General features: G+C 42.8%; 1 protein-coding gene across 1 annotated transcript in view; it reads right to left on the bottom strand.

The window, feature by feature from the left end:
- Positions 1–26,244, bottom strand: part of LOC141004781 (metalloprotease TIKI2-like) — a 36,795-nt gene extending 10,551 nt beyond the window's left edge. Inside the window, exons 1-4 of the mRNA XM_073476441.1 lie at positions 26,125–26,244; positions 22,017–22,112; positions 17,402–17,548; positions 11,718–11,892 (exon numbers count right to left, since the gene is read on the bottom strand). Coding sequence (XP_073332542.1) covers positions 11,718–11,892; positions 17,402–17,548; positions 22,017–22,112; positions 26,125–26,244 — 538 coding nt within the window. The remainder of the gene's footprint in view (positions 1–11,717; positions 11,893–17,401; positions 17,549–22,016; positions 22,113–26,124) is intronic.
- Positions 26,245–27,713: the final 1,469 nt, after the last annotated feature.

Raw genomic sequence — 27,713 nt, 5'->3', positions numbered from 1 at the left:
AGGAAAAACTAACGTGAGGTGTTGGACCACCATGAGCCACCATAACTTTGGTGCTCCTCCTCTCTGAACTCTATGATGAACACCAATCCTTCATAAATTATTCCCTCAGTCGGTGTTTTGATGGTGCCGGTTGAGAAAGCTGCCCACCAGTCGGTCTGAAATATCACGTAGGTGTTTTAATTTGCTAAATATTACTCCCCAAACAGAGACTGTCCATTCATGACTTAGCAACTGTATCTGTTACAGCAGGCCTGCTTTGGAATTCACCACATGCTGAAACATTGGGCTCTGATCGGAGCGATACTTGGTATATGAAGAGTTTGAAGAGTGGTGTCGTCTTTACTGCCTTTCCAAAAAACACAAAAATGACTGGTTGAATAGCTTAAACAGTGTTTATCATGCCTGACATTAGCTGCAATTGATAGCCTGCCCAGTTAACTAGTTTACTACCTACAACAGTAACAATATTTGGCTCAAATGAGAATCCGGTGTTGATAATGTGCTTTTTATGTATCATCCGAGAAAAATACGTATGTTTATAAAAAGCTAATATTTTTTCTACTAACTACTACTACTACTTTGTTATGTGGGGCTACAGGTCATATAAAAAAAACCCTAAAACCCTTTTACAGGGTTATTATCTTAAAAATGAATTAGCTCAGCTCAGCTGGAAATTGAGTTACAACCAGTTCTGGATTTAGCATGAGCTGAAGCCAGTTCGCTACAGCTGATAACATTTAAGTTAACAGAATCAATGGTCGTTGGCAGGAAATAATGCTTTTTGTGTACTTCTGTGTGAAATCAAAGGCCTGTCATTTTAAAAATGACTGCGTTTGTCCAGTGGTAAATCTGCTACTGTTATCATTGCATATGTGTCATGAGAGTACAAAAAGCTTGACAGGTGTAGCAACTACAGCAACAGGGCTTAGTGAAGAGTAAGTTTGTGGGCTGAGACCTGTGGAATGTAAAGGCTGATACATTTGTTATGGTTCCATTAATTTATTCAAGGTCTTCTTTTAATTTATCACCTGTTAATGTGCTAACTAGTGTGTGTTTTATACTTGTAACAGTGGGTGTACATATATGTATTCGTGTACCTGTATGTGGTGCGAGCCTCTCTCTGACTTCCCCTGCATAGCATTCTTTCCTTGAACAACATATGACTAATGCAAAAAAGATTTTAATAAGCCCAGCATCTCCGCGCCTTGCTGTGCATTTCCATTTACAGTTTTACAGCACTGGGATCCCTCTATAAATCACACAGCAGCCTTTGGATTAACAGAGCGGAGCCGGAGCAACAACTACCCTCGGCACTTCAGAAATAGTTGAACCACTGCCTTGAAAACAGAGCACTGCTTTCACTTGATGTGTAAATCTAAAAAAGGCAGGATGGTAAATTCCACCTCTCAGACCGGCGCAGGGTTTGTAGAGGAGGAATAATAGTGTTTCCCCTCACCCTCCCACAACTCTCACTCATTCCTCATCTCCATAATGACTTCACTTCCTATGCATGCGGCACGACGTCTGTCTGTCTCCCTGCACCATACTGAGGTGTTACGACTGACAGCGGTTGATGGGGCTGTTCACAAACAAAGTTCTGGTCAAATACAGAGATCAAGAGTTGCTGGAGGGGATCAGATCCAGAGTCAGACTGCTGCATGTGGTGGGCCTGACACCGGTCCATGTCAGACAGGCTGGAGGGCGGGCTCAGTGGTGCAGTGTTTGAAGCTTTAAAGTGATTCCCCACGTTTAAATATTTAGACTGCGTGAGCTTGCCGCTGCAGTCTGCAAAGCTCTGGTAGCGCGTAGAGAGAAAGTAAAGAGAGTAGGAGAGGTGAGGGAAAAACAGATGGGTGTACAGAGGGAAAGAGAGAAAGTTGGAGGAGAATACAAAGGCGCAAAGAAATAAAGAAAGGAAGGATGGTGAACAAAGCTTAAAGAAAATTCCGCCGCTGTTTCCAGCCACAAAAGCATCGGCTGGTGATGTTTATACTTTGTGACGCTGTGTGTTTATGTCATCATGGCAAAACGTGGTCCTGGAGACGCCTATTGTAGCGTGAACTAACACAGAAGTGATTTCGAGTATTAAGGTGGTGACATGTCTGTCTGTCTGTCTGTCCCAAGGACCACATTTCAAGAACACTCTATTGTCTTCACCTTTTCTGTCCGCCTGTCAGTAAGTGGACCAATTTTCTCAGTCCGATAACGTTAGAACCATGCAAGATGCAGTCAGGAAACTTTCCAGGTATGCAGTTGAGATCAAGATGAAGGCAACGTTCGTAGGTGGGTGTGGCCCGAGGAAGGGGGCTAGACACCTATTGTGGCGGAAACTACCATAGAAGCAGTTTTGAGTATTTTGCCAGGTCTGTCTGTCTGTCTGTTGACGTATATTGTCACCGTGATAGCGTCACAACCATATAACATGCAGTCGTGAAATTTTACACATGTGTAGTTGACATCAAAATGAAGGCTGAGTTTGAAAATGGCTGTGGTCTCATGTAATAATGTAGCCATCACTACTAAGTAGTCATGGGTCAGGATGTCAACATGGTGACGGGTGTCGTGGTGTCAGCTGTGGTCTTTGCGATCTCGCCCTGCTGGGACAAGAGGAGTATAGGGAGCAGCTGGTCAATAGTGTGGAAATAATTCTTTCTTATGGAAACACACACACACACACACACACACACACACACACACACACACACACACACACACACACGTGATGGAAGAAGCCTTGACATCCTCCCAGAGCTCTGTCTCATAGGAGCCTTTATCTTTCTCATCTCATTCTCACACCATCGGCTCATTTCCTCCTGTCCGCCCTTAAGTTGACGTTGCAGTTAAGAAGGAGGCACGTTGAGTTTTCGTGCGTGCAGGTAGAAAATAATCACAGATTTCCTTTCATTACGAAGTACAAATACTTACATGCGTGTCATCTTGTTTATGTGTTTTAACCGAGTGCATATTTGTGTGCATGTGGCAATGTGGTGTGTGTGTGTTGCTGGTGTACATTACACAGACGTTATGCCCAGCAGGCATGAGCTCAGAGATAAAAGTAAGTGTGTAGGTATGTGATTGTGTATACCTACGTATGTGCCCTCTTGTGTGTTAGTGTGATGTGTCTGCTTTTGTGTGTTTGAGTGTGTCCTTGTGTCTCAGAACCAGAGGCCGGCTGGTTTTCATTCTTACCATTTAATCAGGGTCTGATTTACACCTGGGAGAACAGGTGAATGCAATTAACTACCGAGTAGGAAAAGCAGCAGTACTGCTGGTCCTAAGAAAGTGAACCTTTGTATTCGTTGGTTACAGTTACACACAGTAATGTTAATGCTTAAAAGATCAAAGCTACAAAGCATCCATGTGTTTATGAAATGTAGCATTAAACTTATTGGCTCTAAAAAGGCTATGAGATGTTCTTTCAGTTGCCAATGAGGTGTGTAATCTTCGAACAAGCTAATGAGCTGTACTGATTTAATTAGAGTTAGGAATCCAACAAGCTAACAGTTACCATAAGATGTTTTCACGCAAACTCACACGTTTGCATTCCTGAACATTTCCAAGACAGCATAACCTTACATGGATATCACAATAGAGCCAATTCTGTTGCTTCAGTGGTTGAAAGGTATGTATGCCAACACTCCAAGTCACACGGGGAAGAAACTATTTTGGCTTATTTGAATATTTTTACAAATGCTGAGAGTATATAAGATGTGGGGAAAATCTGATTGCTCAACATTCCTGGAAATGTAAGTAAAACTATCCTAAAACGCTTCTCCCAGTCTAGCTAGTTAAATCAAAGCTGTTGTTGAACCATTTCAGCTCTTTTGAAGGGTTACAGTCTGAATTACGTGCTGAATAATTATGTTTTTCTTGCCACAGGGTGGGCATAGAAGCTACTAACTGGACAGATGAGGTGTCAGTTAATAGTTCGGAGGTTGGCAGCCATTTGAGGCAGCTCCGTATTGCAGTTTAATGGTGTTTTGCTTTCAAATAGTGTTTTTTTTTTGACAAAGGAAAGCATGAAAAAGCATTCACAGTCACTTTTGTCGCTATTTTGTCACCATAATGGATGAAATATTAAGTTTTGGACTGAATATTTTACTGAATTGGATCCAGTGGACATTTGCGAATAAGAATAAACAGCTTTTGTTGGATTTTGATACCACTGAAACACCCAGATACTCCATCTATCTCTATCTCTCCCTCTCTATCTGTCCTTTAAAGTGAGCAGAGGACAACACGTGGAGCACATATGTGACCTCTCTGTCACTTCATAAAATGCTCTTGCACTATACAGATGTGAAGATGGCATTAAAAGACAGCAGGACAGAAGTGAGGGATGGTGTCAATATAATAAAGTCAAGACAGCAGAAGATGGACAGACCAGAATGACAGAGGCTTAAGACAGATAAACTCATCAGAGCGAGGTACAGAGGTGGAATTAGAGCTAGAGACAAACTGGAGAGCGGCCGGTAACAAGGACACACATATGAGGTAAAAGGGCTGAGAAAAGCAGATATGCAGTAAGAGAGGAAGAGACACGGAGACAAAGTGACTTGCAAGCCAAGCAGACTCTCCTTCAGTCATCACTTCAACACCACAGCACCACAAGCGACTGCAAAACACATGGGCCCGCTTTGCCTGCATAATGGGCTATTATAAGCCTGCACAGCCGAACATATGCACAAAAACAATCAACATTCTGCAAACAGATCCAAAGTGGATCAGACTTCAAAACAAACAATACAGTACATGTGTATTTCTAACAGTAACTGCTCTTTTTGGCGATAAATATCTCCGCAGATCATATGACTTTTGTGTCGCTAACATACACAGACACACGTGTATGTGTGTACGTGTGTGAAGTGGTGTCTCGGCCGTGGCAGCATCAGGAAATTCCACGGGATGTTTTCAATAAGGTTGGGCAGCGGCAGCCAGAGAACTGGCAAATGAAAACCTGCTGAAGCACACCACAGAACTCCAACAACACACTGCCTACCCTCGTGGCAAAAAAATGATAACCGTGCGCATGCTTGTTTATAAAAACGACTGTATGTTTATTGTTTGCGTGCGATCGAGAGAGTCAGAGCGACCTTGAATGCATTTTTTGCTGTGTGAGTGATGGAAAAAAGTGCATTGAGGCTCGTGTCTGTTTACAATGGAGCAACAGAACAAGTGTCCAATATGTGTACGCCGTGTCTGAGAGCATGCTTTCCCTTTACTGCTATCATCTGCCGCTGCTGTGTCATTCGGTCCAAGGGGAAACAGTGATGTATTCACTTGGCCTCACACAGAACGCTAACGTCATTACATAATGCTGATAGTAATAGTAAACAGCAGTGACCACAGTGGTTTGAAGGAACAGGATGAGAGCCTGTGAGGAGACAGAGGGAAAGACGATGGAAAAGCTGAATCGCAGTTTTAGATAAATATTCGATCAGTAACACAATGTGGCTCACTTCAGCCAAAACATTTCCCCCCCGTTTTTTTCAAAGTCTGTACACTAAGCTAGCTTACTGGCTGCTGGCTGTTCATAACGGACAGCTATGAGAGTGGGATCAATCTTCTTGTCTAACGCACAGCGACAAAGCGTATCGGCTTATTTTGCTAAATGTCAAACAAGGAGACAGACGCACAGCCATAACATATTATTACCTTATGATGGTGTTATGGCTAACGTGTTAACATGCCTACACATCCAGCAGACAGAGCAGTGTTGCCTAATGGGAAATGTACAACTATCGTACCACAGGCCTAAAATGAACTTACTGGGGGGGGGGAATTATCGCACAGGAGTTGTAATGTGTAATTTTACAACAATTTTTTTCAGGTTCATGTCTTTATTTTGGGCTTTAATACTCAAAAAATGCGTCAGTTTTCTCATTCCCCGTCTGTCTGTAGCTCCTGTCTCTTTAAGGCCCCCTGCCCGTTTACCCAGTCTGCTCTGATTGGTCAGCTTACACACGCCTGGGCCCCCAGCACCACTCACCACGTCTCTGGTCGGCTCTGTTGTGTTTTCAGCTTCCAGTTAGCTTCACCTCCACGATGAATATGCGCATAAATTATGCAAATGTGTGCCATTGTGAAGTAGTGTGATGTCAAGAAGTCACAGCATTAAAGGTGTAACTACTGACGAGGTGTTTCAGGCACTTCAGGAGCAGTGTTTTCTGTGGGAGAAAGGAGCTCTTGTTGTGGACTTTGGGCTTTTTAACTTTCAAGACCTTTTACGTGCAAAGGAACCTTGTAAAAGAACTGAAGAAAAGGAAAATGGACAGAATGGAAATCCTCCAATTTTCAGTCTCCTTCAGTCTCACTACTGTAGCTAATTGCTAACTTTGTCAACTGTTACTAGGCTGGTAGCATACTGTGTTTTTTTCTTTGTGTGTTTTGCAGAAAAAAATGTTGCTACTGCTTGAAAGAATAAATAAGAGCAGTGAGAATGTTATAGGCCATACTGTATATGCCTATAAAATTTGGGGAATTAAAACTATAAACCAACTCAACCAGATACTGTAAATGAGGTTTAATAGCTGCCTGGAGCAACCTCCTTAATATTACATGTAGTCAAAAAGAACAACAACAACTAATTAGTGCAGTTTTACTGATGTATTGTAGGCTTACAGTGATGAAAACTCACTGCATAAGAAATCAAAATATATGCTGCATTACCGACTCAAACAGAGAGACTCAAGTTGACTGAGTTGCTTCTGTGGACCATCAATATCATAAAATCTTGGCCCCGACATTGGTCTCCAGTAGAGACTAATGCTGCTCAGTCAGTCTCTTTTATACTGCCTGGGGTAATTCAATTATGCCTGCTGGAGCTCTTTTACCTCTGTAATTTGTATTAATAACCTGTTGGTGAAAGTGAGGAAAATAAAGAATGTCTGTTACAACATGTGCGTGCATGCAGATGTGTGCAGGACGGAGGAAAAAGAGACAGAAACCGCTTGAGCAAGTACAAAAGCATACATTTAGCACATAAAAGTACTTGTGCTACAGGAAGGTGTAGGTGTACAGCGAGAGGAAAGGGGGAGGCTGGGAAGTAAGGTGCTGAGCTGAGCAGAGATGGATTTCCTGCCTGAACCACTTTACACACACGCCGTATAGTTTAATTACCCTGTGAAAAAACTCCTGGACGGACTTCGACATCGGTTACTCTAGAGGGCCTTGACCTGAGCGCTGCCCCGGCTCTTTCCCGACAGTCCTGTTTTCCTTCTGCGCTCTGGACATGGTTCAGGCTGGAAGTGAAGGGTCCAAAGGGAAACACAGCTAGAGGGGCCATTAATATTTATCTCCTGCACGGCAGAAATGCAACCAGATAAACACAAAAACAGCTACTTGACATAAATAGACACAAACAAAGCAACAAAGAAAGAGAGAGAGAGAGCATTGGCCTGTCAGACAAACAGCTGGATCACGTTATGATTATTCCATTTTATAATCCACAAGAAAAAGCCGTATGAACCAACGCACGTCATGTTAATGTGATTTTTGAGATCTAACCATAAAGATTGGATTTTATGTGATCTCATTATTGTACGCCCACATTTGGCCTCAAATTTGCTGTTACACATCTCCCCAGGCTGTATTTATTTTGAAATATGTCTGGACAACCTTAATCTGGACACCTCCTGTCCTCTTTATTTATCAAAATACACATTGGGTTGAGATTGTAATCAGACATCTGTTCACAAAGCAAGCCTCACCACTTCCACAATTTTTACTTTTTTGAAAAATCTTCGAGCGCAGTCAGATTTCTGGGAGTCCAGGCCGTCACTTAATACATCCTGGCATCATTGGATGATAAAATTTCATGGCTGGTTACGGCCAAAGGGAAACTGGGACCAGCAGGGACAGTTACAGGACCGTAAAGGCATGAGTCAGCATCCTAAACACAGAAATAATAGATGAGAGAAAGGAAGCTTTGTGATTAGAGCATGGGAGAGACTTTATGAAGGCTGATTTATGAAGCCTTTTGTGTCTTGTTTTTCGTAAATCTGCCCAGTTTGTCATCAGAGGCACAACTTGTGTCTATTCAGCCAAGTATATAGATCTCTCTCCTTCTTCTATAATAGAAAGAGACAAGATAAGTGTGGTGGACAGATGTTCAGCTGGATTTACTAACTGTCACTACAAGATCAGCTACACATTTTTGCTTGTATAATATGGAATTAGCTTTAATAACCTGTATTCTATACAGATCTGCAATGAATTAGCGACAAGTTTTTACTGTGTGGTCATACAGTAATTTTACGTTTATTGTGCTGACACGACGATATGGCATTGGCTTTCATGCCTTCCATTTGGCTTTTCGAAAAGTCTTCTCATTTTATAGTTTCCATTAATTTTCTTCTCGATTTCCTGAAAAGTGCATTTAATGACTTCCAGTGCAATAGTTTATCTTCCTTAAACTCATTTTAATTTGATCAGTATTTTTTTCCAGTGATTGTAGTCTTAGTAAATGTTTTCAAAATACCCATAACAGGCTGTAATTGATATATGTATTTCTTTTTTTATTACTCGTTTTTGATTTCAATCTTCGAAGTTCCCCTTGAATGAACCTAGAAGGGCAGCCTAAGTAACCAGTTACTTAATAAGCTTCTGCTGTTGTAAATCAGACACTAATTACATGCAGATTGCGAATGCAAAATTGGATGAACGTGCTGCACGAATTTCCCCCGCTCTTTCATGTAAATCTGGCCCTCATTGAATGTATCTGCTCTGCCTTCCCGAGGCCTTTACTGAAATGACTGTGTTTACTGTATGTGTGTGTGTGTGTTTGAGCATGTGTGCGTGTGTACGCAGCAGGGTATAACAGTAATGGCTCGTATCACCTCACACTAGCTGTCAGGTCCCTACACACACTGCAGCCTGTAGGTGACCCGACACACACGTTCACCTCCTCTCTACCCAGGCCAGGTTGGACACACGGGAATGCTAACACGTAGCTGCCTTCCTGATGTGCAAACATTTAACAGAGGGCAACCTGGAAAACACAGGCGCCTGTCTTATTAGGCAAAACATGTGACCTTTCTGTTAGTTCACAAAAATTCTACATTGGTTTTGAACACTGTTGCACACCATCATATCATTATCTATCCCAAGTTAAAATGCGAGCGAGGAAATGTCGGTAGTCTGCTCAATGTAAGCTGACAAAATCTGAGACTCAGCAACAGTCACGTATTTATCCACAGATGATTGCTTGGCTGAACACCATCCTTTTTCTCAGCACTTCCCTATTCACATCCAGGAGCTGCCCAGGAAAACAACCTACGTTAGCAAGAGAATTTTGACTTGAGTGCTTTAGATGTAAGTACATTCAGACTTTGTTGAATTGTCTTTATCTCAAGGGAATCAGTCATTTAATCATAACCTACAAGTCCAATTTAACTTTCCACTCTCTGTGCTTTAGTTTAAACTCAGCTCTCACACACATATACAGTGCTGCGTCAAAGCTTTCACTTCACCTTAAAGGGACAGTCCAGCCTGAAATAAAGTGTCAGGTGTACATGACCCGACTCCTAGGTTGAGAACCAGTGATAGTTTTGGTATGAGTTGCCGAGTTTTACATATATCAGCTGTAGAGATGTCTGTCTTGTCTCAAAGATAATGGAAGTAGATGACTTGTGGTGTTCTAAGCACCAAAAAAACAACTCAACAAACTCAACAGCCTCAGCCAGTGACTTCACATGTTGGATTGTTTGTATCACTGGGCTCTGAGATTCATCACAAACTGTGGTTTTCTTGCTCATCACTGTGTGTTGTACTTGCATGCCACCTCAGTCACTGGTATGTTTTTATTTACAAAGCCTTAGCAAACTTCTTATTAACTTAAGTCTTTGTTCTCTTGACATTTCGCTAGTTGTTGTTCCCAAAGTCTGAACTGAACCGGGAAAGAAAGCTTTTAGGTTTTCAGCACCTACTGCAGGGAACAATTAATAGACTGAATTAAAACTTCAGAATATTGTACCACTTAATAATTTCAAAACTATGTTGAAATCCATTGAGTCCAAGTTGTCTGTGTGCAACTGTGTACATGTATATTTTGTTTATTTACTGTTGTAACTCTGTGTTCAGTTGTGTTGGCCAGGTCTCTCTTGTAAAAGAGATCTGTAGTCTCAATAGGACTATATAGACCTGGTTAAATGGAGGCAAAAGAAAACAACAAAACAACAAATAAAACAGTAATGTATCTTTCCAAAAATCATTAAAACAGTTGCTCAACATAATCCACAGACCTTGTTGTGAGAGGTTTCATGTAGGAACTATTTTCTTTCTCCTGAGCTACACGTGGCAAGTCAATCACCACGCAGAAGGAAGTGTGCATACTTACAGACAAGATGCTTGTGCTCGTGGAAGAACAGGATGTAAACATTAATGTCATGCAGTATGTTTTGACAGAAGACAACAAAATTGTCTCCCAGCTGTCTTAGAAAAATGTTTTCACATCCCATCCATCCGTGCATGGATTAAACAATAAAACATCGCTAGGAACTTGTAATAGGAAACATGACTGTTTTTTCTTTACTTCCTCTCTACTCTCCACTCCAACTCCTCAGTGCTTTTTTTAGCCTAAGGAGTTAGACTTGGATCGTTTGCTTTCTGAGGTCAACGCGACTTTCACTGTTTCATAAACACAGTGTGTAACAGGAGAGGGACACATCATCAACCCTCATTATTTCATCTACATACACTTCAGAGAAACACCACTTATTAAAGTGCTGTTGCACAAACTCCTTCCTCCATCATAGCACACATGCTATCTTACAGTGTTCGGTCCACGGACACACACATGGCAGCTGGATGGTGCAACAGCAGCCTTGTCCAAACAGCACAAAGAGCAGAGGGAGCAGAAATGCTCAGAGGAAGGACGCAGGCATCCAGCATTAATCATACACTGTGGCACACACACACACACACACACACGAACCCTAGAGGCGGTACCACCCATTTTGAGATGCATAAGTGCAGACACACAGTCGTACAGTAAACAGACACCCACCCACCACCTGCTTTTGTGGGCAAACACAGTTACATGTATGCGTATGTTGATACACGCACACACTCACACACAGATACACACACTTCCCTCAGGACACACTACACCATTCAGGAAACATTAGCAGCATTAGCCAGGAATGCTAATTGAAACAAACAGCTCATGGTTTCTTCATTTCTGAGGTGGGAGCTGGCTGTAATTGAGACTTCTGTGCGTGTGTGTGTGTGTGTATGTGTGTGTGTGTGTGTGTGTGTAAGAAAGACAGAGGTGTGTGTGTATGTGTGTGTGTGAGTGCGTGTGCGTGCATGCGTGTTTGTGTGTGTATATGTGTTTTTCATGCCAGAGATCTGGGAACCATTGTACACTATTATTGTCCTGCTTTTTCTCCTGATTTGCTTTCAAACACGAAGGAGAGCAAATTGTTCACCATAAACACACATTAGCGCTGACAGGATCAGTGTTCTGGACCAAAACAAACCTGATCTCTCTTTCACTTCACAATTACATGCAAACACACACTCTCAGTTCCAATCAGAATGTATTTGGAAAGACCCCATCTAATGCAAAATAGAGACTTACATTAGAGTTGCTGCCATGTTGGATACTGATTTTGTTTGGCCTTCAAAGAGACATCACATAACCAGCATGTTTAAAGGTCAGCTGCTGTGGCAAGGACAAGAAACTAATCCCCCATGCAGTGTTTGAAACTCCTTACCTGCGCCAAAAGCGAAAAAGTATGTCTGGTTGGGATTTCTCTGCAGCAAGGCGGACACACGGCGAGCCATTCGCTCATTGCGTTTGTAGATGAGCTCCTGGCGGAAGTAGCTGTCGATCTGCAGGGCCGTCATGCGGTCGTGGGCTGGCAGGGAGCTGTTGATGAAGTGAGGCAGCTGAGAGAAAGTGAGAAAATTTTATGGTTAAAATCCGTAGCAGAGTAAAGCCGTCACGAATCATTTACATCAAACACACAAAAAGAAAGAGCGGGTGTGAAAGAAACGACAGGGATAGAAAATGAGAGGGATGAAAGAGGAGGACTGAATGGGGGTGTTGGTGACAACCTGGCAAATGTGTGAGCCCATGTGAGTGTGAGACCTGGCAACCAGGAGTGTTTGTGATGTGACGCCTGACAGAAAATGACGGATGCAATGCTACACAAGCTGGTGTTTAAATGAGACGGCATCGTTGAATGAAGGAGAGAGGGAAGTGTCAACACTTTGGGTGTGTAAGCACATTTTTTTAATGTGACTGTGTGCACTAATGTGGTTATATATGTGTGTGTACAGTATATCGACCAGTGTGAGTGTGAGAAAGCGTGTTTAATTGCTATGTGATTTATTAAGAGCCAGGCAGACAGAGACAGTCCGTGCTTCGTTCCACTCTTGGCTGCATCGCTGAATTCAACAGGCTGTTAATCTGCGAGGATGAGCGGGGTCGGACATGGGGTAGTCTGCGTTTGGCACCGGGGTCTTAGCCGTCCAACTCAGACTCACACAGTCTCACTTTCTCTGTCTTAGGTTATTTTGCTTCCTCTCAGGGTATCACTGTACCTGTGTTTGACTTTTTCTGGCTCTTTCGCTTGATATATATGCAATAAAATATGAAATATTGGAGATAGGTGAAATCCCAGTACACCAGAGTGCGTCCATTCGGTCTGTTCACTCTTCCTGGCATGCTGTCTGCTGCCAGTAAAAAAATACGTCTTTTCCTAACTGAGGGCTGTTTATACTATTGTGGTGCTAAAATTCTTTTCCATGTGTTGCACTTCCTACTTTGGAGTCCAGAGTTCAGCTTCACACTTCAGTTCATTGCACTTTTATTGCTTTTTGTCTTTATGATATAATTGTATATATTTATACAAACAATATTAACATATTAAACCATATTAAATACGTATTGTCACAATTTACACAAAAAGGACCCAAACTCAAGACACTCACAGTGACAGGAAGGTAAAGAACAAAAGGCAAACTTTAATGAGATGTCCCAAAATCCCCAAATCCAAAAGTGCAAAGGAAAATACCACAGTAATACAAAAACTGAGGACAAACCAATGAACCACAAGGAACAAATCAGGAACACAGGAAACACACAGCAGGCACAGGACGAAAACAGACAAACCGACAAAGACTGAGGGGACAACAAATACTTGAAGACAAAATGAATTAACAAGGGGATGAGGTGCAGATGGAGAGACGACGGGAACAGGGCAGTGCTAACGAGGCTGATGTGAGACAGGTGTGGGGGAAAATCAGGCTGAGGAGGAACACAAGAGGGAAACAGAACACTGGGAACACAGGTGAGCAGGAAGTAGAAAGTGACAACAAGACACAAGAGGATGTAATTACAAAATAAAACAGGAAATCAACAAACCAAAAACCCAAACCATGACATATATATTCTTGCAATCATTATTTTATTTTGCACCTCTATTACACAGGTTTTGGGTTTTGTAAATGCTTAATATTATGTATAAAAAGTGCCAGAGCGGTTTGGTTCACCAACTACAAGGAGGGTTCAGTGAGCTCCACTGCCTGTCACTCTCTAAACAGCCCTTCTGTCACCTTCCTTCGCTGGTCTCTCATCTGAGGAGCAGTACATCTGAGGTGTCTTCTCAAGTCAGAAGGAAAGATTTGAGTTCATGTATTACAGTACGTTTTTTAAGTTTAGATGTGTGTTGGAGTGCACATATGCATATGTGTTTAATCTGGAATTGTATTTAAGTGTGACGAGAACTCACATTTATACATGCAGTCGCTGTCTAAAACTGAGTTACAAGTTCACACTTCAGTAGACCAGCTGCAAATGGTGCATAAATCAGTGTGTGTGTGTGTGTGTGGGGTGTCTGAATACTCAATACATGAGGGGATTTATTGTACCACATGTGAACAAGGTGCTGCTCTACAGCATCCACCCAAAATCTATCACATTTTCTCTCACTCCCCCGACTGCTCCTCTTACAGCCTGTTTCACATAATGATTGAGAGGTTCTAATTCATATGTTGGATATTTAATGATTTAATCTGTGATTCCCATTAAAGGGAAGTCCACCAATTTCCACATCAATGTCAGGGGTAGTACTGCATATGTGGAAGGAGTTAGAAAGTCCACTTATCAGACCTCTGTTGCCCACTCCTTGCATCTCAAGTCTATATTGGGCACTACGACCATACCGCACCCCAATCTCTGATGCAACAGTGTTGCATTTTGGGTAATGTATGCCCCAAATTTTTAAAAAGACAATAAACCTAGTTTAACTGCATTGATTTTAATGCTTTTTCAAAAAACATCCACTGTGACAGTTGGCGTTTAGATCATATCCATAATGAGATCAATGGTGTTATAGGAGTGCAATGCAGTGGCATGATTTTCAAAACCTGGCAACTACATTACCCACAATGCAACTAGAGTGACATCACTGGAAGCAATCAATCAGATTACATGAAGCTTCCTCTGGAGCCACAAAAGGCTTTATACTTGTTTTTTCACATACGCCGTACAACACCCCAAGACCTGTACACATACTTTAATGTGGAAAATAGATGGAGTTCCACTTTAACTTACAAAGATCAAATAGTATCTACAGGTTACTTTTGAATGTTACGAGTATAGTCAAAGCTTGATGTTGTTTTTTTATATCACAAACCATTTACAATAAAACTAGTGTGTCTTTTCAATGGTATCTGTCTCTATAATGCAAACTTAATATGCTCAGAGTAAACCTGAGAGACAAAGATCCCTGACTTTACTGGTAACATAATGAGGTTATCTGCTACATTATTTGGCAGGTGGTTGTTAATTTCAAGACCTGATCAAATCCAAATCCCATAATTTTCTACAGATACAGTTACTCAGTGTGAAAATAAAGCCAGAACAAAATAAAATAAGTGTCATTCACACAGATATCAGTAGCCTAATGTCTTGTATCTCTGTTTTTTATCAGGATGAATGAACCAGGTTCATCCAGACTGACAGTTGTTCATAATTCACTGGTAAAATGAAGCAGAGTTGGACGAATATGGAGCAAATAAGTTACAGAGAGAGAGAGGTGGAGAAGGAGTGCTTCATCATTGCTCCGACGAGTGAGGATAGCGTGAGTGTTTCATGACGAGAGCAAAAAGTGTGCGGTCGGAGAGGGGTCAAGGTGGGAGTGTCGCGGTAAATGCAGATAACTTATCACGGCAAAGGCCATTAGCTGCTTTGTATCCCAACCTGCACAGGAAATGTGGAGTGACAGGGAGATATTTCCTCCCTTCCTCACTACTGGTATCGCTCTGCACTCACTCGCTCAGTCAGTCCATCCTGCCAGCAATTGACTCTCTTCTATTCTTTCTTTATTATTTGGCTCTTTGTAGCCTTTTTTTCCTTTCATGTTCTTATACCTTATTCCTTTCCTTTCTTTTCCTTTCCTTTCCTTTCCTTTCCTTTCCCGTCTTTACTTTAATGTTGCTTGTTTCCAACTTGTCTTTGTCGAGTTTTTTTAATCTGAACCTTGGATGTTGAAAAGCATTAACCTACCCTGCACCGTTCTGCTGGGCCTTGCTGCTCTGGAGCCCATCATCAACCGCTTTCTAATATGATGAAGGTTGAACTGGGAGAGCAACAGGAGTGTTGGAGGCCTCTGGATTACGTCCTAATCTATCAAAAAACACCTGCTCTTTTACAGCACTGAACGTTCACACACACAGACACAAACCTGCTATAGATCACCAGGAAGCAGGCACCACAGTCAGGCATCTGATTGCTCTAGCATGTGCTGGGGAATGTTAATACATGTTATTATGACACGAGGAGCAGGGGTACACTGGTATGATTCAAAGCGCTCATGCAGGAGACGAATGTAACAGCGGCTGCAGGTTGAAACTGTGGCTAACAAGCCCTTCATGGCCCCCAGAGAGACAGAGATGGATAGACACAGATAATGAGGGAGAAAAAAAAGGAGATATGTATGTGTCTTTTGTGAAGTGGAGTGTCTGTTGTGCGTACTTTCTCTTACTTTGTGTGTCTCTAGTGTAAACGATGTGGAATTTCTGCAGCTGAGCGGTGAGTTGAGGTTACATGGTGTGTTAGCTTTAATGAGACTTGAGGATCAGTGAGGGAGGTTGACACGGCATAATTGACTCGCGAGGAGGGCTTTCGAGTAAATCTGCATTCGAGGGTGGAGAGGGTGGCGCCCTATGCATGTGTGCGCACTATATATTGAATGGCTTTTTGACAGCTAGCGGAGCTGGGTGTGATGACTAATGAGGAGGCCATCACTGAAGCAGCAGAGGCTATGTTGGGAAACACAAAGTTAGAGGAGGTCGGCCGGTGTATTTACGGCCGAGTCCAGAGCTATTAAAGTGTCAGACTATCAAGTAACTTGAGGTTGAGAGGAGATTAAGACGGCAATGTGCAGTTTTGTGGAATTGATGTGCGAGCCTAAAAGTTTGAGGTGATGATAGCGTAATGGCAGACAAGTGGGTATGAGTGGGTTGCCAGCTCAAATCGTTGGTCTGACAGATTGGGGGTTTTGAATACCGTTACAAATGTTTTTGGATTAAAGCAGCATGTTGCTGGCATCTTGTGTGAATATTTTGATATATCAGAAACAAACAAAACCCCCCCAAAAATCTAAAAGATTCACCTTCACTCCAAATAATTTAATTCTTGGCAGAGAGTAAAAGCCTCTGAAACATTTGGACTAAATCAGAATTTTTTTGGCCCTTAAGTGAATACAGGAGGGACAGTAGAACTGTATGTGATACCAAAGGTGCAGAGATGTTTTCTGGATGGTCCTTGTGTCAGAGCACATGGAACACTTGGCAAGCGGGCTAAAAGTCGGATCTTAACGACCAATCATATACTTGTCATGTTTTATGACCAGGAACCAGCCTCTCTGTTGCAGAACCAACAACGAATGTCTACGTATGATGACACGCTTTACAAATTAAAGTCAACCGTGAAACATTCATCGTCCGTCCAAAAAGGTACGTGTTTGATTGATGATGGGCAGTATACGATGATTGCTTCCACCTTGGTAGGGGCCATTGTTGGGCCAATATTGCATTGTGTGACAATATTTTATTGTCTGAGTAACTTATTATGTGACATCTTTTCCCTCAAAAAACAGTTTGCTAGAAGCCTAAAGACATTTCCAGCAGTAGGTGGGAAAATATGGCAGCAAATATTAAATATTTTGGAGTTTTCGGCAAAGAGCAGTAATGGCATTTGATCGTTAAGTGTGCTGGGCAAGAGGTTCATACATTTTTTATGGTCTTTGTGTTGCCCTTTTTGAAATCAGCCGTTTTAATTCACAAGCTGCAAAAGCAAACACAGTCTCAGCTGAAAGACAAGTGGATCACGAGTGACTGGACTTTTTTTGTGAGTTAGGCAGCCTGAAATCTAGAGGAGGAGACCAACCTGTGAGGTGTCGTGGTTGAAGATGATGGAGTTGAGGTCTCCACAGTTGTAGTGGGTAATGAGGTCTTCAGTGGTGTATGAGCCCTGCAGGCTGCCTGCTCGGACGCCCTCGTGCTGCAGCAGCGTCTGGTTCAAGGCAAACAGCACCTGCAGGGAGGGAGAGACAGACAGACAGACAGACAGACAGGAAAGGGTGCTTTTACTTTCTGCATCCACAAACTCAGTTTTCTCCACTCTGTGCTGTGGAGGAATTTGCCATGAAAGGGGAGAAACTGTGCAAGCATGGCCAGTGTTCCTCTTTAAAAATACTGTATAATGTGACCTTAATATACAATGAAGCCGTTATTCCTGACTGTTGGTGAAGTTCTTTTGCAGCATTTTCTTTCAGGATATTTTCATACACTTTCCATACAGGCTGACTACAGGTAAAAGCAGACCACAAAATACATGGCAAAGCTCCACTCACTTTCCTCTGAAGGAGGGAGAAATCAGGGGAGGAAAGGGAGAGCTGAAGCGAGAGAAAGAGAGAGAGAGAGAGAGAGACCCTTTAAAAAATAACCCGTCCTTCTCTCTCACCAGGCCTGGGTGCCGTAAATTTACAGCACCCATTAAAATCAAAAGTAAACCCTCTTTAGAGAGAATTTATAGCGTGCAGCCGCCAGCCAGCACAACGACTCCACAGCTGTCCTAGACAGCAGGGGTTAACCTCCCTGCTCCCGCCCTCTACAATCCCACGCCACCTCTGACTGGCCTGGCAGCCAGGAACAAGTTGTCAATCATCCCTCAGCTCTCTTACATGAACCAGAGATGTGTTTTTTGTTCTTTTTGCATGCAGCAGATTGCACACAGTTCTACATTGAACCCAGTAAGGCAGTTTCAGCAGACTTGATTAGACTCAGCTCATCATATCTTCAAACTACACCAGTCTGATCCGTGACTATGATCCTAATTACTAAGAAACCTGACTAGAGCTTCGGAAAATACTGCAGGAAGAACGTCAGCATCCGAGCCCCGGTGATTTGTGGAGCAGCTTAAGACCGATACAGCTGCACAACTGATTGAGCCCGATGTCAAAAGTCTAGCTCATAACTCACACAATTAAGTAATGTTTTTGCAATCACAAATGCTCATATCGTGCATATTGAATGTTTCAACTCCAGGTAACCTTTACGCAGGGATAATCACAACCAAAGCTCTAAGCTCAACCTTGTGACTCTCTCTCTCTCTCTCTCTCTCTCTCTCTGCCTCTCTCTGAGGTCATTGTGTTTGCTAACCAGTCTTGTGGGCGCATTTTGGCTTTAGCGGCACTTGTTTCATAATGCAAAGAGACAACTGATGAGCTAAAGGCAGGAATTACTCTCTCATTATCCACTTTTTCTTGCTCCACTTTCACTTCAGAAGTGTGTCCACCCTCCTCTCAGCTCTCTTCCAGCTCTTCCTCCTACTGTACAACCAAGAACCAAAGAGTCTGATCTTATTTATTCTTTTCCAAGTTTCATCAAGAATATTTTCTCAGAGGTGCATGATCCAGAAATGGCTCTCGACCATTTCAGTCTTCAAAAAATGTGACTTTGATGCTTTTCTCAGCCCTGGAGCCCCCCCACCGTTGTTTGAGTAACGACACTTTACCTCATTTCTGTTTCCATCTCTCATGAGATTATTTTATTGCTCTGAATTTGAGGTCATGTGGAGGTGTGATGCCAGGCCCAGACAGGCTAATACCTGCCTGGTGGCTAACTAGCCACAGTAGCTAATTCTGCTTCTACAGGTGCTGATTCTGTGCCAGTAAGGTGCCACTGCCCCTCGTCCTTGACCCACAGGGCTCTTCGCCACGTCTCGAGGGTTTTTCCAAGAGAAACACCAGAGCAGAGCCTGGGCAGAGTCAGGGGCTAGAGCTGGCAGAGCACATACACCTGCCAGGCTGTTTGTAACGCTGCCAGCTCCAGTAGTTTCCCTTTACATGGCAAACTGCGCCAGACACGACAGACCGGAGGGTGAGTGCAGGAGAGGATGCGTGGTGAGAAGGGAGGGTGTGTGTGGGTGGTTGGTTGTGTTGTTAAGGGAGTTGTTATTTCAATATTGTCTGTCTCCTGGGGAAAGAACATCTCTGCAGCTGTAACCATGGCGCCTGAGTTTGTGCTGGGCTGAATGAAAGAGCACGTCAATCACTGCGGGAGAGGCTGAGGGGGAGAGAGGAAAAATGCAAACATTCGCTGTGTGTGGTGTGTGTGTGTGTGTGTGCGTGTTTATGCATACATGTGCACGCACGCATGCATGTGTTGACTGACAGAGTGGGTGTTCTCATGCTGAAGTGGTCCACTCACACTGACAGACTGGCTCTTTTACAAGCAGGCCTTTACAGAGTAACTTACATGGACACGGTTCTCCACATAGTTTACTACTGCAGGTTTTTATTCCTCGTCTCATCTAATACATGCGTGAGAAACTCCCATTGTAATTTAATGAAAGCTTTATAAGAACAAAGCTGGAAGGAGCGGAGCACTCGGATGGTTTTGGAACTTGCGATCAGAGAGCAGCCCTCCAAAAATTCATTAGTGAGCTTTGGAGGGAAAACAAAAAAATAGAGGGTAGGGAGCAGGAGCAGGAGCAGGAGCAACTTTAAAAAAAAAAAAGGAAATCAGACGGATCTTTTCTGCTTCAGAAAATGTCATTTATCAACATGTGTGTGCGTTACAGCTATTGACCTTGAAGTGCGTTAAATCCTGGCTGTTTGCTAGCAATAGTGTTAGCTTGTTTGAAGGTTTTACGGGTCTGAAGCGTGAGTAGGTGCCGATGACAAGGTGCTGGAGCCGAGAAAGCTCACTCTTGTCGACTACATCACTCCCCTATTATACCTCCTTAAATCTGAGTCGGAGAATGTGAGTGATGGATCGAGCTAAAGGGCTCCGGGCTGCGATACAACAGAAGGAAGTGTCAAACTGTGGAGGCCAAACGCTGAACTCTGGAAAAGAGAGGAAAATATAATACCAGGGACTACTTTTTACTTGACAGCTGTAGGAGTCGGTAAAACGATCTTCGCTAATCGTTAATGAAAAGCACACAGCTGTTAATACACAGATCAAGAAAAAAAACAAACACTGTCACATATCAGTAATGTCCGCTTCGATTTCTTTCCTCCATCATGTTCACTTTCTCCAAGCTTCTCTTTTAATTGTTCTATCCATAGTCATTTCTCCTCTCTACGTTGTCGTAAAAACAATGAGGGACATATTCCACAATGAAAGAAAGAAAAGAAAGAAAGAACAAAGGAAGGGAGGAGTAATAGTACAAGGAAGACAGAGAGCAAAGAACAAAAGCCCAAGAGAGTTGAAAGTGTGAAAGAATGGTAGAAGACAAATAAAGCCTTGTTCTCAATGAGAGGAGCATGTGTTGTGCAGATGGTGATTCTTCTCCCTGTTTTTGCACAGTGGAGTGTTTGGGTTAGGTGGTATACACAGTGTATGGGTGCTGGGTATAACGGGCAGTCAGGTGCATGAAAGCTTGACGTGACTGCCAACGTCAGGCAGGAGATCCGAGAGGGTTTGTTAATTCACATATCTCAGTCTTTCTCCCAGCTTTACTGAAGCTATTTCTCTCAGTACACCTATCTCTTTTTGACAATTATGTATTAGGGCCTTTGTAGGTTTCAAAGAAAAGACAGAGCCGAGGGTTATATTCAGAGACAAAACTCACAAATTTGTATGAGACTATGAGGAAATTCTTTTGAGAATAAAGACACAAATTTACGTAAGTGTTTTGTTTAGGACCCACACCTGTCTATGTCGTCACACCACAGCTCAATTCGCTGCAATGTCTCTTCAATGTCTAGATTCTTGATATTAAATGGTGAGTTTTTTTTCTTAACATTTTATATCTTTATAATCTCAGAGGATATTTTTCTTGTGAATTTGCGAGTGGTTTTTTTTGTTGTAAATTTAGGACTTAAATCTCAAAGATCTCTAAATCTCCTCCTAAAATTTACAATTTTAATCTTGGATTATTTGAGACTCCTGGTCACATTACTGAGTTTTGAGCAGTGCCTGAAACAAGTTATTTTCCTCTGTAAACTTCTTGTTTCATTATACTAGCTTTAGAAACCTTCAAATGTAAAGTTACACAGTATTTCACAATTAAAACAGCAAAGATTTGGGACAGTTGGAAAAGACTCAGTCACGCTGGCAGCTCTGTGAGGCTTTAATAATGCACACATTGCACAGTGGTGCTTTGAGCTTAACTCTAATGTTGGCTTGCTAACCTTATCTTCGTGACAGAAAGCACATTTCCTTATTTCTCTGACTAACGGGAAGTATGGTCTTAATTTTATCAAAAGCATTTGAGATGAAATCGAAACTATCAATCAAATATGCTGCTGTGCTTTTGGTCATTTTTGCCAAACATAAATGAATTTATCAGCAGTCAGTCGATGCTTATAAGCTTTACAGCATCTTTGAAGACAGACCGTCTCTGTATCTTTATCTCCGGTCATTTAATCACCCCCTGATAAAGAAAACAGTCCAAACAGTTTCAGGGTGGAGCGTTCCCCTCGACCGCTCTCGTCTCCCTGAGAGCCGCTTGTGTTTCATCGCCCGAGAAAGAGAGTAGCTAGACCCCTGACCCGGGACACGCACTGCTGGGTTCCTCTGGGTCGAGCCAGCTTCCCCCCTGGGCTCAGACGACAAGAGGGGATTGGGTTCACAGCACCCTGGGGTGACTGAAGGGAAGGAGGTGGGGAGTTGAAATAACATCCAGGGCAACCCAAGAATAGGAGAAGTGTGATAGCTCATCCCCGTTCCCCGCAGAGCAGCCCCAAAAAAGGGTGTGGACCAATTTGTGCGAGTGTACTTTCCCCTTCATGGCCACAGTAGAAAACCATAAAAAAACAACCTTGTGTCCATTTTCTTTCAACTTGTGCTATCTCAGTATGACTTCATGCTTGAATGTACATATAGCAGTGGCGGGGGTGTTTTAAAAGCCTGCTGTTGTCTGACCTTTTAGTCCACCTTGAATACATTAGGGGGAAAGATGGTGTCACACAAGACCACATCAAAGTTGTCTGGACAGTCTCACTTGATAGCTTCGCTGTTGACTCCAACAGTTTTATCAACAAGATTCTCAAGACTTTCTAAGGGAATCATGTAACCTGTTGAGGGCTTTAAAGGCAACACCGCAGCATAAAAATGCCTCAAACGTGACCTCCAACGTCAGAGCGTTGCCAAAGTAGTTTTACAGCCCTTCAGCGCCCTTCTGCATTCGTATCGTTTACTCAGTTGAAGGTGAGCAACACTTTTAACTCATCACATCTGGCATCAGCTGCAGCAAGCCAGAGCCTTGTTTCTTCCAACTCTTTATCCCTCTTAATACCCACAATACACTCACACACACATGCGTGCAAACTCACAAACACAACCACCCGTAAGCACACACGTTTATAATTATACACACCAGATTCCTCTTTGAGCAATACCTGTATACAAAACACTCTCTGTAAAAAATGAAAGAGAAGACATTTCAGATCTTTTTTCACCGGATGCAGCATCATTATTTTGAATATTGTTTCTCCTTCTGCTTCTCTTTCTCTTCCCACTTCTCTCGTTCTCTCTCTTTCTCTGTCTCACTAAGGCCCTCACGCTGCCTGGTCTACCTCCTGTCTCAGCCTAGGAAATCCAGGGATTACCAGAGGAACAATCCCAGTGGCAGAGGCCTGCTGCTCCCAGCTTCCACAGAAAGCCTCCTATTCTTCCCCCTCTTTCTTCCTTAGGTCCTGTCTTATTTCCTCTCTGAGGCAGGGGGTGAGGGTCCAATGATGGGAGATATCCCTCTCTTAGCTCGGAATGGTAAAAGTCTTCTAAACATCCACCCCCTCCTTGTTTTTTGTCTTATCCGCCCTTCCTCTGAGTTCATTCTCTCCACTATCCTCCTCTTGGCCTGCTCTTCTCCACTTGTTTATCTTCTGCTTTCCTCCAGTGAAACCAGATCTATAGGCACCCGTACAAACACACATACTGTATACAGCCCTCCAGTCCCCAGAGCCTCCTGTCTCTCCTTAATAAGAGTCTCCAGTGAATGGGGGGGTGGGTGTCGCCCCTACACTTGTCCACAAATAAACCCCGCTGTTTGACTTGGCAGCGCTGCTGCTGGGCCAGTCATCCCAGCTTTCCTGCCTGCCCTGAAAACAGAGAAAATAATAAAGTATCACTTGATCCGGAGTGAAAAAGCGCACAGCTGGTCTCTCACCGTGAATGCCCACAAGCAGAGGGTGTGGGGTGTGAAAGAGTGGTGGAAAATTATAGAGGGAATTTGTGCTAATTTTTGTTTTCTTTCAACATCAAGAGCACGGAGCTGTTGGAGAAGAATACGTCTGTGTGTCAATATGTGAGGATAACACTGCTGAACATTACAGGACATATAAAGATGATAGGTGGGAAGAGGAAAAATCTGTCAGATTTCATCTCCTTGCTTTGGATTTCCGACTAAAGCCCTAAAATATGTGGTGATACAATGCTTGATTAAAAATGGTAAATTAAAGGTAGAATATGTAAGACTTGGTCACATTGAATTCATACAAATATAGGCAGCATATTATCTGGGTAACTGCTAACTCCCGCTAACTGTAGCAGCCGTCAGCTCAGTTATCTCAGTTATCATTATTTTTGCATCAGAATTAAATCAGTTGACTATGTGTGCTTTGAATGGTATCACACCGAGAATGATCACCCAACTTTGCAGTTCCCTGTTGCTCTACGGACTTTTTTAGCATCTTTAAGCTCATTGTTTTGGTTTGGTCAGTGACTGCCTGGTCTATTTAGCAGCTAAATAGCCAGATTTTTGTCTCAGGAGTTGGTGGAGACCAAAACAGGTTAAAAGGAGAGTGAATATTGCACTTACATTCATCAAGTGGCCAGAAATACATACAGGCACTGAACACAGAATGACTCCACCAAAGAACATTTGCTACTACCTCTGGTATATTTAAATAATTTGTCATTTGCATCTTTGTATGTTGTATATTTATATGTTTTTTTAATGGTATGTTGTGCTATATGTAGTGTATGTGCCTTTATGGACTTTTGTTGTACTTTGGGAGAAGCCAAAGGAAAATTTCCACTGAGTTGGATAAATTAATCTAATCTAATACAACTCCAAATTCAATGTTAATGTTCTGTTTCTTCCAGATGTTAGCAATCGTTAATTAATCGATCACTTTATAAGGTGACAACATGTTGACGTTAAGTCAAAGTTTACAACCTGTTGCACTTTCCCCAAGTGGCCCAAACAATCAATTAATTCAGTTCTGATGTAAATTAAATGAAATTAGATTAAATTTAACACCACTTTCCTTGTGCATCGATCACTGGTATTCAAAAAGATCTTTTTATATTGCTACTTTTATACTGTGCTTAAAGTGCAGCCTATACATGTGGTATTGGGGTGTATAAAATGATCTCCTTTGAATCACTCAGAACTGAAGAAAAACAGCATGTGTTGGCTTCATGAGGCTTTATTATTTTTAATGGCCTGATCTGCTTTTTTTCAAGACACAGATGTATTTCCTATAGGATCACTGATGTAAATAAACTGCATCTGAGGCGAATGAAATGATCTCACCCAAGATAAAAGGACTTTGTACGCTAGATCAGGTCACTCCAACCTTATCTCCCTCAAAGCTTATAGTCCACCTCTAACATCATGGCCTCCACTAATCCTAACACATTTCACAGTCCGCTTTTTTTTTCCAAGGGAAAACTTTTGTTGAATTCCATCGGATTTATCCGGCTCCCATTATGATGTGTGATGCTATCCAAACCAGATGAGCTGGGTCTTCTCCACGGCATGAGAAAGGAGCAGGCAGAAAACAGCCGTGTATGTTTAAAACATGTCTCCTCGGCCCCAAACCAGGGCCCGACCACTCGCTCTTATCTCCCCCAGTCTGCTTTGGTTGGACTAATGGCTTTAGACAGAATAATTCCAAAAGAATGATTTGTCCTTTGTAAAGTCCACATCTGAGGTCCGGCAGAAACACGAGAGGTGCACATAATCTCCTGCATGAACATAAATTGTGTAATGGAGAAAAAAGCGGATCCAGATTGAGAAACAGCAAGTGTCCAAACAGTTTGCCGGGCCAGGTGACTAACTTCATTCTTTTTAGAGAGAGGAATCCTCGCAGAGGTTTTTTCCGTGTGAGCATGCAAGTCCGGCACGCATGCAGCCCTCAGTCATCACACGTTGTTCTGATGATATTCAAATGATGTCATGCCAAGTTGAGTCAAACGGGTTTTTCCTCAAATAAATCAGTTCAGGTTTGTGAGTGCACCTAAGCAACTGAAATGTCCTTGTTTGTACTATTTAACAGGCGGATTGGATTTCCCCTGCAGAGGAGTGGACACTTTAGTAGCACAGCGGACGATGGCTATAAAAACGTTCATATCAAAGGGATATGATTGAGACGTTTTTATGTATGAGTTAGGATCTGCATATGTGTTTCAGTAGAGTGTGTGTCAACAGGGGAGTAGAAGGTGAATGGAAGGGGAGGAGGAGAGAAAAATGAAGTGAGAGACAGCATGAGAAGAAAAAAAGGAAGAAAGACAAAAAGTGGGAGAGATACAGCGGGGGGTGTAATGTAAAAAGACGCAAGAGTCGAAAAGAGAGACAAAAAGTCCAGATGTTTACAGTTAAGCACGAGATGTAGAGAGACGAGAGGAGGGAGCACAACTATTGCTCCTCACCTCCTCCTTCTCCTCCTCCTCCTCCTCTAACTGGTCTGGAGCACAGCTGGGCAGCTTCGTCCCCCACCATCTCCCTTCTTCATCCTCCCAAAGCCCCTCCATCCTCAGTCCTGTCCCCATCCCTCCAAAAACAACTCATGCCTCTTCATCTCCCATCTTTTTTCAAACCCTCAATCACCGGCCTTCCTCCCTTTCCCCACCCAGGTTATGTGTTCTCAATGACAAATCTCTAGATTATACAGTTCATCAACATCCCTTCATCCTTCTCCCACCCATCCCTCCCTCGTGCTCTCTCTATTCTTTCATTTGATGGCAGCTCTCCTTCGACCGCTGTCACCGACCTCTGTTTATTTAGCTTTCATGTCCTTCCTCCTTCCTGTGCTCCACTTGGTACACACTCAGCATGTGTGCGTCAGCATGCACTTGTAACTCAATGCTTGTGTGCATATGTGCATGCACGTGGGCACTGTTTGTGTTTCCATATGTGTCTGTCTTCACTACAGACTCTGTCCAAACTGCACAGTGTTCTGACTGTCTAATAGACTGGAGCAGCAGAAGGAGGAGTAGATGGACCAAACTTCCTCTCCTCTCCTCTCCTCTCCTCTCCTCTCCTCTCCTCTCCTCTCCTCTCCTCTCCTCTCCTCTCCTCTCCCCTCTTCTCCTCATCCCTCCTCTCATCTCCCTCAGTCATGGCTATATTAGGCTCAATGCTGAAGCTAACGCGGCGTAATCCCACACAAGCACACCATTTCACGGCAAATCAGCAGGAGAAATGTTCAATTTCATGCGCGCGTATTCGGCCTGCAGAAAACCAGACAGAGACAAAGCGAGAGTGTAATGTATACCTTACAGCACAAAAGAGACACAGACTGTGAACAAGCAGCGTATATGTGTACAGTATGTGTGTGGGGGTGTTAAATAAGGGCTCTCAAGGGTCACGCTGCTCCATCATTTTAAAACGTTCTGTCAGCACATCACTGAGGAAAAAGTTCAAATCATCTCCCCGATGAGAGCAAGCTGCCTCAGATGAAGCGTGGAAAGGGACGCACAAACACACAAATGTGCTCAGCCTTTCCAACTATTGCTTACCAAGGTTTGCCAGCACTTAACAACTGTAGGACCACCAGAGAGGAGAGACCTCTGATGTGTTTGACAGATATAAAAAGTATTTTTAGTTTTGGAAAATGTTTATTGGCTGTACCTTTTTCTTCCAGTAGTGAAAGGAAGTTTAATCCTCTTCAATGCCACGGTCTGTCCATTGTAATTTTATGAGTGCGTGTGTATAATTTTGTTTGTGCATTCAGTGGAGTGGCCGGACCAAGACATGCTCTTTAGCCTCTGCCAAAAGAGAAGGCATTCCCCTTCCAGTAACTCCCAAGTTGTTTTTTCTTACATGCTGTTCGGTTTTCTTATCTGGATAGCCGCAGTCGCAGTTAAAGAAGAATATTGAGCTCATTTTCAGGTTCTTAATTTTATTTTGGGTTGCTACTTAAATAGGTTTACATGCTGTAATGCACAAAACAATGCATCACTTTGCTTATACAGTCCACTGCTGCAGCACTGTGTTCCCCGTCCGTCTGAGACGCTCT

The sequence above is a fragment of the Pagrus major genome, chromosome 11, assembly GCF_040436345.1.
Source record: "Pagrus major chromosome 11, Pma_NU_1.0".
NCBI classification, from domain to species: Eukaryota; Metazoa; Chordata; class Actinopteri; order Spariformes; family Sparidae; genus Pagrus; species Pagrus major.
Note: the sequence above shows the minus strand (reverse complement) of the source record. Positions and strands in the feature narration are given on the sequence as shown.